General features: G+C 41.3%; 1 protein-coding gene across 3 annotated transcripts in view; it reads left to right on the top strand.

The window, feature by feature from the left end:
- Window positions 1-13364, top strand: part of dock11 (dedicator of cytokinesis 11) — a 102910-nt gene extending 89546 nt beyond the window's left edge. For 2 of the 3 annotated variants that reach the window (XM_085760531.1, XM_085760530.1), the window contains 5 exons: window positions 727-937; window positions 1369-1559; window positions 3744-3844; window positions 3944-4082; window positions 12662-13364. In XM_085760531.1, the coding sequence (XP_085616657.1) occupies window positions 727-937; window positions 1369-1559; window positions 3744-3844; window positions 3944-4082; window positions 12662-12751 (732 nt within the window). In that variant the 3' untranslated portion in view covers window positions 12752-13364. Of the gene's footprint in view, window positions 1-726; window positions 938-1368; window positions 1560-3743; window positions 3845-3943; window positions 4083-6535; window positions 6552-12661 lie in introns of those variants that run through there. The other variant, XM_085760532.1, reaches the window with a different exon arrangement.
- The last annotated feature ends 1874 nt before the right edge of the window (window positions 13365-15238 follow it).

Below are 15238 nucleotides of genomic sequence, written 5' to 3'. Positions count from 1 at the left end.
CCGACTTTCATTCTTGATCAATGAAAACATTCTTGGCATATGTTTTCGCTTTCATCCGTCTTGCGCCGGTCCAAGAATTTAACCGTGCGTGCAGAGACTCATAGGAAGCGTAGTGTGAAAACACTTCGCTTTCCAAAACTCCTCGTTGTCCCTTTAAAAACATAGCACAAAGTGATTTACATGTTTAAAAGTAGCAGACGGCCCCCACTGAGGAAACACTGGAGAAATAAAAACATAAAAATGAAATAAAATAAAATACTAATAATAAAATAGCTAAAATGAACTGTGTCATAAAATAAAAAAATAAAAAAAACATATAACAAACAAATTAAAAAGGGCTAAAATATAAAAGCATAGACGGATCAGTATGCACAAGCTTATGCAAATGTGCTCTATTTCTCACCTTTTCCCTCTGGTGTAAATGATCCTATCAAGGCTGTTTACAGTCTGAGGTGTTGACAACTTAGAATATTATGGCGAGGATAAAAGACCGTTTCAAATAAGAGTAAAACCAGGCTTCTTTCAAAATATCCCACTGTGACCACATGTCAAACAGAGGGTGTGACACATAAGGAGCTGCCTGTGATCAAAGTCTGTTGAGATAAATAAAGGCCAGACAAATAAAGTCAGGATTTGACAGCGGTTCATTATTTAGTCTCTGGTGTCAGCCTCACCAGTCTGCTTCACATCTAGATTTTATTAAAGTGGTTTATCTCTGGCCCGCAGGTCAACCCCAAAGACCTGGACCACAAGTTCGCCTACGTCCAGGTGACCTTCGTCAAGCCCTACTTCGAGGAGAAGGAGGCGCCGGAGAAGAAAACCGACTTCGAGAAGTGCCACAACATCAACCGCTTCGTGTTCGAGACCCCGTACACGCTGTCGGGGAAGAAGCACGGCGGAGTGGAGGAGCAGTGCAAGAGGAGGACCGTGCTGACGAGTACGCAAAACACACACACACACACATTAATGCCCCACAGCATCTCTGCTCTTTATGGTTGTGAACACACGTCGCATTGTACAGTGAGAATAAACAGTGAACAGCTGGTGACTGGAGCAAGTGGCAGCTGGATATTAGGATCCCTCCCTATTCAAGCATCTCTGGCTCATGTCACAGTATTGACAAGCACTGTCAAACAGTGTGAAGCTGTTACCAGGACGATACCACACGCACTGAAGAGCCTGAAAAACAACAGATGCTCTCTCTCATTTTTTCTTCTTGTTTATCAAAACATATTTTGTCTCCACAAAATCTTTCAAAAGCTCCTTCTTTCTGTCTGCCTCTTAACCATCGATGGCTTTCACATAAACTTGACCCCCAATGGCTCGTGTGCGACTGGTTGACGGTTTCCCTCTCGTCTCGTCCCGCAGCCGCCCACGCTTTCCCGTACGTGAAGAAGCGAGTGGAGGTGGTGGGAGAGAAGCAGGTGGAGCTGAAGCCGGTGGACGTGGCCATAGACGAGATGAAGGCCAAGACGGGCGAGCTGACCAAGCTCTGCTCCCACCAGGAGGTGGACATGATCCAGCTGCAGCTCAAACTGCAGGGCTGTGTGTCTGTGCAGGTAAAAAAACAACAACAACAAAAAAGTCTGATACCCCCTTTTCCACCGAGCTGGTTCCAGTGCTGGTTCGGAGCCAGAGCCTGATTGCGAGGGCTTGGAGCCAGAGGGGCGTAAGTGGCTTTTTGACAAATTTTACAGGAGAGACAAAACTAACACATTTCAATCAACTGTATTCATTAATCTTAAACCACAACATTGCAACCACAGACGTACTTATACGTATGAATGAGCATTTAAGTACGGTAATGAACGTATGGCATATTAACACAATGAACATGTTCTAAATCATTTTAAAATAAAAAAAATATGGCAAAAAAACATCAGATACGCCTTTTTGGCACCAAACATTTCCAAGTCTTCTATGGACATATTGGGCGTATCTGCTGAACAATGCACAAAATAACTGGTCAAAAGGGGAATTAATTGGGGCAGCGCTTAGCTCACTTGGTAGAGCTGCTGCCCCATGTTGAGGCTAGAGTACAGTCTTCACTGCAGGTGGCCCTGGTTTGAATCCCGCATTGGGCAGCCCTTTCCTGCATGTCATTCCCCCTCTCTGCCTCCCCATTTCCTGTCTCTCTCTCCACTGTGCTATAAATTAAAGGCAATAAAAAGCCCAATAAATATACTTAAAAAATAATTATTGAATAATTAACACTTGAATAAGTAATTAATTTGCATTTAACTAATTCATTAATTTTTTCAAAAGTTCAAAAGAATATTCTATGTCAGAACACTAGGCTAGTCAGCAGGCAGAGTTAGCCAGATCAGACCAAAACAATTGGATTATGTTCCCCGTTTTTTCCCAAAAAGGGTCCATGTTCCCCGGTCGCAATACATACTGGGGAACATAGAACCCTTTTTGAAGGGTTCTGTTGCCGGTCGAGAGAGGACTCTCTCTATCTATCTGGCCTGTCTCTCCCCTACGTGGTCTTTTTACTAAACTTAACCAACTCCTTTCTTCATTGCCTAACCCAACCAATGGGACAATTACACTTCTTGCTCAAAGTCACAACTCCACTCCCAGGTACAGGAGCAAAAAACTGGATGTTCCCGGGGTCCTTTTGGGTAAATGTGGGGAACAGAGAACGCTTTTTCTAAAAAAGGGTTCTCTATTCCCCAGTCACATACAAAACAACATAGGGATGACCATAAGGCTCTCAAGGCATGATTCTGTCTTACTGTCATCACTCTTGTGAGGACATACATTCAAAAACAACTCTGACTCATCTTCAACTTCTTCAATATAGGATTCATCAGTTTGTTTCATAATATTCATCAAAATCTTTTTAAGTTCCATGTCTGCAGTTGTGTCAGCCATTTTGAATGCTGTGGGCACCAACTACACTTAGGCCCTTCTGGCTCTGAACAAACATGTGGGTCCTACATTTACGCCCTTTTGGCTCCAAGCATTACTCACATTTTTGTGTTAGGTCTTTGTTGTTTTGTTGCTTTATTCAGTACAGTTTGATCTCAGATAAGTCCATTGGATAGAACTCATATTCGCCCAAAATGCCACCTACGCCCCTCTGACTCCATGCCCTCGACTGGTTCTTTGCTTTTCAACGGCCTAAGACAGGACCAGCACCAACTCCTTATTATGTTTCTTTAAATTGATACTTCATCCAAAAGCGATAATCCACCAATTTTCTACTCACCGTCATGCCAAGGAAGGGTTTGGAGAACTTTCAGAGTTATCAAAACGCTTTTGGAGTTCCAGGGGGGTCCGGTTGGCAATGGAGCCGCGAGACGATCCGTTGCCAGCCGGACCCCCCCGGAACTCCAAAAGCGTTTTGATAACTTCGAAGGTTCTCCACACCCGTCCTTGACATGACGGCGAGTTGAAAATTGGTGAATTATCGATTTTGGATGAAGTATCCCTGCTAATTGATACAAACACAATTAAAGCTAACGTGTCTCTGACTCGGCTCCTTGCCAGTGGAAAAGGAAACGGCTTCTTTGAAGGCACGCAAGTTGAAGTAGCAAAGCACTGCAGCCTGCACCAAACTAGCACCACAGGCTCTTTTTGATGGAAAATGGGTATGAGTCACTAAGTCTCACAGAAATCATAACTCTGATAAGAAACCGACACAGGATCAGTCGTCAAAAGTCATGAGAAAGTATGAATGGAACGTTCCAGTTGGTACCTGCGGAGCGCCTAACATTTCCTGACATGTCTGGCTGCAGGTGAATGCAGGTCCCATGGCCTATGCCAGAGCATTCCTGGATGACAGCAAAACCAACCAGTCTGGGAGTAAGAAAGTGAAAGAGCTCAAGGACATCTTCAGGTATCTCTTCCCCTTCAAGATAAATTTGATCAATTCTACAATCAGAATAGAAGTGTTCTGGTAAGATGTCATAGTTTTTTTTATCTGTAATGATGGCAGGCGTTTCGTGGAGGCCTGCAGCATGGCCCTGGACATAAACGAGCGTCTCATTAAAGAAGACCAGTTCGAGTACCACGAGGGCCTGAAGGGCAACTTCAAAGAGATGGTGAAGGAGCTGTCAGACATCATCCACGAACAGGTACTCACACCTCCAGCCCACACGTCAGTCAAACCAAATATTCTGGAAGGAGACGTGATATGTAAAAAAAATTTTTTTTTTTTGCACCGCACCCTAACCTCAACACACCACACCCAACAGCCAGACCTACACTATATTTTGCACAAACTTGTTTTGTTTGCCCTCTGTTGATTAGTCAGACGGATCGAGTTCTGACTCTGATGCGTCTATTTGCCCGCAGGGAGGTAAGGCAAGGCAGGTTTATTTGTATAGCCTATTTTTACAAACAGTTTGTCTCACAGCAACAACATCCTCTGCCCTGGAGGAGCTTGTCGTAGTTTGATCATTGCAGCTGAAGCCTGTCAAAGTTGCACTTAAAGGGATAGTTCAACATTTTGGCAAATTGGCCCATTGCCATAATCCCTATAGCAGGGGTCGGCAACCTTTGTGACATGGAGTGCCAGTTTGAAATTTTCTTGTCAAAGAGTGTGCCACTACAATAAAACAATGTGACGCAAAATACAAAAACAACCTACCTGGGATTTTGATAAAATCCCAGGTAGGTTGTTTTTGTTCATATGGATAGATAAAATCATTTTATCTATCTATATAGCCCACATCTAATCATATTTTGAAGATATTTTCCCACTATTCACTTGCTTTTCAGAAACTTAGCCTAGTAAAACATTTTGCAGTGGGAGGAAAATGCCGAAACAGAGACTACAGTGCATCCAGAAAAAAAAATCTATCATATCAGAATGAAACAGTCACAACATTTCAAAGACCTGGACAATCCAGATCCCGACCCGGTGTCCCTGGTCTTGTCTCTGTGGCACAAACACGCCCCGTAACCCATAATCTCTTGTTTATGACAGATAAAACAGATTTTTTTTTAATTCTATCCTAGAGCTGCAACAATTAATCGATTAATCGTACAATAATCGATTATTAAATTAATCATCAACTATTCTGATAATCGAATAATTGGTTTGAGTAGTTTTTTAAGAAAAAAAGTCCTAATTCTCTGATTTCAGCTGTGAATATTTCTGGTTTCTTTGTTTTTTTATGACAATAAACTGAGTCTCTCTTTGGTTTTTGGACAAAACAAGACATTTGAGGACGTCATCTTGTGGTTTGGGAAACACTGATTGAAATTTTTCAATATTTTATTTTAAACAACTAATCGATTAATCGTTTAAGTAATCGACAGATTTATCCATAATGAAAATAATCATTAGTTGCAGCCCAATCTATTCTGTTGGAGCTGCTGTGATACCATCATTTCCTGCAAAGGATTAATAAAGTTCTATTCTATTCTATAAGACTACACAAATTGACAACAGCAAAGTGCATAGTTCCCCTAAATGACATATGTGTGCTTTGTGCTAAAGTCTTTTTTTTCTGAATCTGGGTGAACTGAGCCTTTGATATGATCTATAAATGATTATAGCTCTGTAGAATCCCATCACTGTTGCATTATCCTGAGCCATGCTTCATATAGATGCCATGTTAATTCAGTTATCGTCCACTATGCCTGGCCTGAGTAATGTACAAACCAGGGTTGGTCCATCGGCCGCTGTCAGCGGGTTCACACACACACACACACACACACACACACACACACACACACACACACACACACACAGCAACACGGAGTCTGTGTTGCTGTGTGTGTGTGTGTGTGTGTGTGTGTGTGTGTGTGTGTGTGTGTGTGTGTGTGTGTGTGAACCTGCTAGTTAATGTTTAGTAGAATTAAATAATAGTAAAGGGCAATACGTCCAGTCCGGTCTGTTTTATGACTGTTATTTAATTGAGGCTATATCTATATCTATCAGTGTAAGTATGGGGTTAGCAGGGAAATAAAACACAACAAGTTGTAAACTATATGAACCACTGTGAATGAGGGGGCGCGGTCGCCGCAGAAACGCCTCCTCACATTTCCTCCACTGGCTGCGTTTCCTTCATACAAGCTTGATTTCACAAAGCCATTGCATAATACTTGGCGACTCAGCGGTCACAACTGCATCGTCATCGTTATTAAAAATGGATGAGGTCGCCGGTACGTTTTGATTTCCTTGAACGCTGTTCCTTAGCAGACTGAGACGGACTGAGTCATTAGCAGCAGCAGCAGCAGTGGAACATTCCCTCCTGAGTGTTTCCTGGAAGAACCATTCCCAGTTCCACGAGAGATGGCTCACACACACACACACACACACACACTCATCTGTCCCTTTTATAAAAATCCCCGTCAGTAGCATTAGGCAGCAGCGAATACACAGGATGCTGATGAGTAAAGTGGAGACTGCACGCCGTAATGTTGCTCTCATTTTTTATTCAGCTCAATAACACTCACTCGCATTGTTCTTCCCATTAGTGGAATGTGTCACGGCTGCATTGCAACACAACTGTTGTTTTGTTGTCTGATCTTATCAAACTAACTGCTGACTTTTTCTCTCCAATGTGCGGACCCTTAGCTTTAAGGATTAACAGGTAATGTGACCATGAAGCGTATGAAAGCATCTGTTTTTTTTTGTTTTGTTTTTTTTTCTACTTTGGTTGTTGTTTTTCTTTTTGGATGCGCATGAAAGAAATAAATGTGCACCTTCCTGTTGGCTGAGTAGTCCGCCCTGACTTATAAACAAGTGACAATAAAAAGACATTTAAATATAAACTTCCAGGCGGAGGCCCGAGCACGTACAATAAAAAGGCCAAAGTCCAAATGGCGGCCACAGTGAAGGAGAGACAGGAAGTTAAGAAGGGACAGAGACCTTCTGAACTTCCTGTCTCTCCTTCACTGTGGCCGTCAGAATAAGATGATAACAAAAACCCTAACCCGAAATCTGATCTGATCTGAACCGAATCCAAAGATGAGGAATTCATATAATGTGGACCCACCACTGGCACTGCAGGGTGTGTTAAAAAACAAATGCAAATGAGTCACCTTATCAAACTGTTTACACACACAGTAGCATCCTGGTGGAGATATGCTACCTGCCACCTCAGATACTCCACAACAACTCCACAACGCGCCGATTTCTGATATCACCTCTGTCTCTCGTTTTTTAATCTCGTAGAAATGAAAGAAGCCACAAAGGTAACACTTTATAATATATAAGTACACACTATTAAAGGGATAGTTAAACATTTTGGCAAATTGGCGCATTGACATAATCCCTGTATTTTTTTTTTTGTTTGGAGAGGACAGTGCACATTAATTAACTTTTCTGTAAAAGTGCCAGTGTTAGCCAGAGGCTAGTTTTCAACTGTAGTTTTGGCCCATTGCCATAATCCCTATAGTGTTAGCAGTAGGTTTGTTACCTTTAATTGTCGGTGCAAGCGTTTTTTAGAACGGCGGAGCAGAGCCGTGAGCTGCTCAGAGCTACACTACGGAGGCTCATGAGATTTCTTGGTTTCCCTCATCAAACTCATCAAATACACAATCCAACAACTCTACAACGCTCTGGTGGACAAGTTGTGACCTGCACATTCACCACTCTATGAGATAATAACACAACGTTACGAGACAGAGTTGTTTTCGAGGCAAATGCAGAGACTGCTTGCTGAAAAACTGCCCCCGTCGGGAACGGGCATCAGCGGTTTTGCATGAATTTACCTTGAAAACAACTGTCTCGTAACGTTGTGTTATTATCTCATAGCGTGGTGAATGTGCAGGTCACAACTTGTCCACCAGAGTTGTTGGATTGTGTGTTTGATGAGGGAAACCAAGAAATCCCATTAGTCATAGCTCTGAGGAGCTCGCAGCTCTGCTCCACCGTTCTAAAAACACCTTGCACCATCAATTAAAGGTAATGAACCTGCTCCTAAAACTATAGGGATTATGGCAATGAGCCAATTTGCCAAAATGTTGAACTATCCCTTTAAGCATTAATAAATACTGAATTCTTCATTTATAACGCATGAATACTCATTAGTATGTAGTTTATAAATACACTTAGTGCTTATCAATGATGAGTAAAACATTTTTATCTGTGTCTATAAACTACATACTAATGAGTATTCATGTGTTATAAATGATGAATTCAGTTTAGAATGCTTAACTAATGCTTAATAGTGTGTACTTATAAAGTTACCGCCACAAACAGAGGGAGAAAAGATGAAAAGTTCAAAAAGCTGCGTGGCGTTGAGATTCCACCCAATTCTAGTTTTGTATATCAGATCTGTTCATGATAAAGCATCTTGACTTTAGCATCTGAGGTTTTTACTGTAAATCTGTCCAGATGTGAGTGACTGAGGTTTGCTGCAGGTTTTTGTTCAGTTCAGATCATGTTCAGACAAGTCACGCCTCAGTTATTTAGGGAGAGACGTTGTCTAGTGCACGGGGGAATAACTGCTGACGCAAAGAGAGGTGATTCATGTGTTTCTGCAGATCACCTCAAGATCATTCACCTGACGAAGACATCAGTCATCAATTGATTTTATTGTCAGTCATTACACACTTCACTGAAAAAAGTAAAACCTTGCTCAAACTAAAAAGATTATGTCCAGATATCACATCTAAAATATTTGACTTCATAGAAACTAAATTGAGTAACTTGTTATGACCTGATTATTTTAAGTTGATCTAAACAATAATACTGCACTTGACCCAACCTTAATTCTTTGCTTTGATCCAAATTATTTTCTTAACATTTCAGTTATTGAACCAAACTAATATATTTAAGTTGAACCAACCTAATGAATTTACTTTTAACTAAATGAACACGAATGAATTAGTTTGCATTGACACCATCTTATAAAAAAACACACTTGGCCAACAGATCACTTTAAATGTATTTATTCATCTTTAAAACCATATGCAACATACATTAAAACAAATAAAGGCAAATCACCTCAGAGGTGAACCTGAACCCTTGTGGATTTTCCATATTAAGAGCATAACAGAGTCCAAAGAGCATTACCACTCCAGCTGCCACAGAAGACAACTCAGATGATCCCAATCTCTGTGGGCTGTTGTAGAAGGCTCAAGTTCTCTCTTAAAACGAAGACCTCCATGGTGGTATTCTCCAGCTCGTGCTCGGCTTGATCTTTCTGGGACATCTCAGGTCAAATATAGGACAAAATGTACAAGTGAACAATTGATAATTAATCACCACATCCAATGGCAGAGCTGTCAAGCTTCCCCCAGGATTAGAAAAGTTGCATCTCATCACAGAGAGACAGAACAGATCTGGACATACTGTGTGTTCTTTTATCAGGTCTTCCCAGGTAGATGAGAGATTTGAGGACACACTCCCTGACATCAGCATCTGCATCCTGCAGGGACAGTGAAAAGGAGTTACAATGTGGAGTCAAGCTTTTGAATTCCCAGCTCTACCACAAACAGCTGGTGCATACGATTGGATCCATAGCACAGATTAATGGAAATCAGAGCATTACAGGATCTATGTCAGAGATATATGAGATCTATGTCACAAACACACACACACACACCCTACCAACAGTTTAAAAAGACACAGTATTTGCCAAATTATGACTATAACCATGCTGACATCAAAATAAAAATGTAAAAGGATACTTATCCCCATCAGACAAGGGTTAAAATGCACAGTTGAGCCCTGGTGCCAGCTACAGCTTTGGCAGTGGCTAGCTAGCCAGCTTAAAAGGAGCTTTTCTTTGCAATTTTGACAACACAAAAAATACTAAAACTTGAAAAATCTGCAACTGCTTTGCTACTTACGTTCATTTTTGGACGAAATCCTCCCAGGATGTAAACGATGTCCACGATGTCAAATGGTGTCTTCGCCAGCATGCCGAAAGAGAGCTTGTTACGTTGGGACTTGAACATGTGCTCTCATTGTGCCGTGCGCAATGTGCATGTGCAATTCACATTCGACTCAAAATAATAATATTACCTTCGGTCATGAAAGGGAAAAAAAATAGTTTGAGAGAAATCAAAAATTTTGCTTTGGATCCTTTGGACGTATATTTAGTTAAGTATAAATCAAACTTGATTACTCAAAATGCAAAAAGAATGAGTTTGACAATCAAATCAATAATTTTATCCTGTTCTCAATGGAAGTTATTAGTTTGACTTCATCTTAAGGTAGAAAGATTAAGAGAACAAGTCTTGTTATTGTTTGCTTGTTTTTATAATCCTGTTTTATGTATTGCTATGGAAATAAAGTTATTACTTTTATTATTAAGTACATTATTAAGATGTTTACAGTTAATGAACTGTCCTTTTACAAAACATTATGAACAACCTGAAATTTCTTGAGAAACATATGTGCACTTTCAACAATATTATGCCTTTTGTGTCTTCTATGTAATTTTCACACTTAGTAAATTCTTCCTGTGGGCCGGTTTTGGCCCACTAGCGGGCCGGTTTTGGCCCACCGGCCATATGTTTGACACCCCTAATATAGCAGTTGCATTTTCCGGCTGTCTGTAATAGATGGTCCTGTCAATGCTGTGGCTCCATTTCGTTTGAGGTGAGGATGATGAAGATAAACAAGAGAACGTATTAAACAGCGTTCAGCTGTCTGACTGATAAATCACACGACGGCAGAATAACGAGGCGTCGCTTGATCGTCCTCCACACTGTTGTGTTTCATAAACTGTTTGGATCTGGAGCTCAGGTCGCACGCAGCTTCTTCTCCAAATAAGTGAAAGCGCTTCTGTTGGTTTCTTGGACAAGTGCATCCAAAACACAAAATTAATTACATGAAAGTAAAATATACAAATGTTGAGTCGGGAATTAATACAACGCAACTGTTAACTGTAAACAGGAGCAGCAGCAGTGGAGCCTGACGCCCAGACGTCTGAGTCAACACACACGTCTGAAACACAAATCAGAAAGAGCAATGTGAAACTAAAGAGGAGTGCCATCAGATTATGGTGTTGTGTAGTGTGTGTGTGTGTTTTATGCATGGATGCCATGATCATAACCATGTTTGTCCTCAAAGGTTATCGTAGAAATGATACTGTAGTAGCTTTGTTTTATGTATTGACCCCATCAAGGGGGTTTTGGGTTCAATTCCCTAAGGGGCTTGCATGTTCTCCCTGCACCTGTGTGGATTCTCGACATACTGTACACTAGGTTGACTTGCCAGTAATTGTGTGAGCATGTGTGTGTGTGTGTTCTTTGTCTCCACATGTCCACCACATCCCGTAATAATAAACAGGTGACCTACACCCCCCCCCCCCCCTCCCCCATGAATGGATTTTACAAACGTGTTTTTCCTTCATTGTTTTGTTTTTGTTCAGTAATGTGTCACATCCTGTCAGCCTGCACAGTTCAGTTGTGTGCTGCCCTAAGGCAAAGTGCAGTATCTGCACTTTTTCAATTTATTTTTATTTTTTTTGACCAATCAAAAGTGTGGCATATTCTCTTCAATCTGGTAGAATTTGATATTGGTACTGCTGAAAAGTTATTGAGCTTTTTATTTTGCTGTCCATCCAAAACAGCACTGTGAAACCAAGGCCAAGTGCAGTATCTGTAGCTAATACCAAGCCAAAGTGCAGTATCTGTAGCTAATACCAAGCCAAAGTGCAGTATCTTCCATAAAACTGTCGAAATTGGTCAAAAAGACAAACTACAAAATACATTTAATTCAGTCCACTGTGGTATATTGATGAGTTGATGAAAAGAAGGGATCACCGCTGACACGTCTTCACTTGTATTTAAAAAGAAGTTTATTAACAAGAAGAAGAACAGTGTACAAAAAATGCCGAATCCTGAAGCATCCCTGGTGCCAAAGTGAGATCTTCTTCCTATGGCTCAACACCATGATCATATATACTTTCTAACTCCAAAACTCCACCTTCTCCCAACATAAGGATATAGCTTACCATAATAGGCATTAAGTGTTCAACATTAACATGAACAATCCATGTATCTGTTAATCTAAACAATAGGCATTAAGTGTTCAACATTAACATGAACAATCCATGTATCTGTTAATCTAAACAATTCCTGTAAGTGTTTAACATACACAGTTCATGTCTTGCATCTATGTACATGAGACAGGATCTAGCCTATAGAGTTTTACGACCTTGCATTCATACTCCGGACGAGGATAACATAAACTTAAGCAAGGCTCTCACAGGAAAAATGTGAACAACAGGAAAGACATTCTCCTAGGGTACATTTCACATTTCACCACTCATTATCTAATCTATTACTGTTACTAAACAACTAATACAACATCTTTATATATCTATAAATGTATGTGCATCTTTCTCTCTTATAACATCTACCTTCGATTTGTTTACTTCTAAGCAAAACATGTCCGTGAAGTAAAGCACCAATTCACACTTTCCTTCAATTCCAAAAAAAAGGGCACACATACAAAGAATAAACATAATACATGATGTTACAGCTAAAAGTTCAGGTGGATAATACACTACACCACCTTTATTGGCACTTGGTAGTTATTCATAATTTGATGCTTAAACCTGACAGTGGAAAAACACAAAAAGCTGTTTTTCTCAGTTTGGCATTTTTACAGATACTGCACTTTGCCTTTGTAGGGCAGTGTGTATATATAATGTATGTGTGTGTTTTTATGAGAGGTGACACTCATCCTAGACTCATCGTCTGTGTTCTGCTCTACCCCCCCTCCCCCCAAAAAAAACAGATCTACCAGGAGGACATGATGCGTTCGCTGCTACAGAACTCACTGCATGTGTTTCGTGCCATCAGCGGGACGTCCACCGACCTGGGGTGACTCCGCCCACCCCCACCTCTGCCATCCTGCTTCAAGTATACCCCCCCCCCCCCCTCCTCTCCAACCCACACAGCCCCTTTAAGGACAGACGTCGCGGGTGAACGACGGCAGTACGGCGGTTTGGATCAAACATCCAAGCCTCAGCAGCAGCAGCAGCAGCAGCAGCAGCAGTATTTCAGAGAATGTATGGCAGCAACACGTAGGCATGTGTTCTGCTGAGTCATGCCAGGGTTGCATTGCACTTTTTTTCCCCCCCGCCCGCTGCCTCGGTGCCAACCTGCAGGATTGACTGTTGTTCCTTCAGAGAGAGAGACACTGTAAAGCATTCGTTTCCTTCTCTCCTCTCTCTCTCTCTCTGTAACGTTCCCCTTCAGATCTATGCAGGACACCAGACTTTTACAAGACAGTAGCATCTTCCACCAGTGTTTGTGCGTCCCCCTCCCAAAAAAACAAAACAAAACAAAACAAAAATTGTCTGTACCTGTTCCAGACCTGTGAAAGGAAAGCACTGAGATTCCTCTATCACTCTGAGAGATTGGTGTTTATAGGCCTGCAGCACATTCCAGCCAGGTTTACAGATCGCCATAAACAGATAAGTCATGTCAAGAGCAGGGCCGTTGCTAGGAATTCTGGGCCCCCTTAAAGAATACTAAAGTGGGCCCCTACCCCCTAACTTTTCCAGTTTTTTTTCTTAGACTATGTATTATCATTTTTTATTTAGCCGACTTTGTTTTGATGCTAATGCAGCATTACTGTCAGTATTAGTCAGGGTCTTATGCAGAATAAATCAGTCATACAAAGATTAGACTACTGGGGTTTTTTATGGGCCCTATCGGGCGCTGGGCCCCTAGCATTATTATCACCTTTCTCCTCTATACAACGGCCCTGCTAAAGAGCAGCGCTGGGCCAAAGCTACTACCCTGTGTTTTTAAAATGACAAATGAAAAAGTCTCCTCAGTCTGATCCAAAGTCAAAGAGATAAAAAAAATTAATAAATGAAATAACGGAGCTCAGGGTTGTAGCCTGTTGAAGCTGTGTTGATAAAGCTGCTCGCTGAATTAAATTGTATATGTAAAGTCTATTAGTTATAACAGTGTGTTCTATCAGAGCTTTGCAACAATCATGGACACAGCGTCCTCCAGGTCAGGACACACCGGTCAGGTCCCAGTGGTGTGATAGTAATTTGACCCCGCCCCCCCTCTGGGTTTAGATCCAGTGCCTTCGTGCTCTGCCTTCTGAAAAGACTCCTCGGTCTCGATGAACAAGAACCACCACATGCTGGTCACTCACAGTATTTCACAAGTGCTACACTGAAATTAGCAGATAGATGAATAATATTTAAGCAGATGTACATAATTAGTTCTGATGCTGTAAATTGAAATCTGTACCCATGTATGTTTGTACGTACTGTATGTATGTATGTATTTATATTTGTAACATTTTGGACTGGTGTTCAGTCCAAACTCCGTCCAGCAGAGAGATTTTTTTTTTGTTTCATTTTTACTGCATTGTATACTAAAGTGCTGCTGCCTGTCAAACTTACTTTGTAAAGCCCTTTTTCCAATAAAACATGGAAAAGCTATTGAGCGTGAGGACAGTAAATAACAGTCACACCATGGGTTCTGTTTCTTATCATGAGATCTCCTCCCTGCAGAGGCCGAGTCATCGTGGACTGAACACTCCAGAAGTGATAACAGATTCACTGTGAGGAGAGTCAGGGCTCACACAATAAGTCTTGTTGGATGTAAATCTGTGTTTCCCCCCCTGTGAGACTGCGTAGGTTCAGTTTATTACAACTGGAGAAAAAATGCATTCACCTCACAAAAACCTCCTCAGACGTAGGCATTCATCCGTAACACACACACAACGTTCAATGAATCAGGCCGGTGTGAGATTACACTGAATGGGCTGAATGTTTCAGCTCCACGCCAGCCTGAAGGTGTATGTGTGTGTGTGTGTGTGTGTGTGTGTGTGTGTGTGGGGGGGGGGGGATCCAGTTGATGACACGTCTTTGGGTTTGCTCAAGTTCGTGGAAAACAGAGGAGGTGATGTCGTATGGAGCCAGGACTGGTGAAAAGAGGAACAGGGAAGCAACCACAGCTGTAGCCACACTGCTGCACTGAAGGACTTCCACACACCACAATGACTTGAGGACGATGAGCAATGACCCATGTGCAAGTGTACTAAACATGCAAATATTTGCTGTCATATGAGTCGGATAAAGATCACACATTTTCTTCTTTCCGTAAAACAGTATTTAAAAATATATATAATTTGAATATAAGTGATTCTTTAGTGGAATTCTTTTTCCACTAAAAATGGTAGAAATATTTGCTATGTTTTTTGTTCTCAAGGCCGGAAACTTGAAAGTCAAAACAATTGGAAAAAAAATAGTCAGAAAAAATGTTGTAAACCCTCTATGTTTTTGCACTTTGGACCAACATAGCCAAGGAATCATCAATGGTTTGGGACTGTGGTCCCCCTCTT

Source organism: Trachurus japonicus, chromosome 18 (assembly GCF_045865225.1).
Source record: "Trachurus japonicus isolate A0001 chromosome 18, Traja_1.0".
Classification (NCBI taxonomy): Eukaryota; Metazoa; Chordata; class Actinopteri; order Carangiformes; family Carangidae; genus Trachurus; species Trachurus japonicus.
This window is presented reverse-complemented; position numbering and strand designations above follow the sequence as displayed.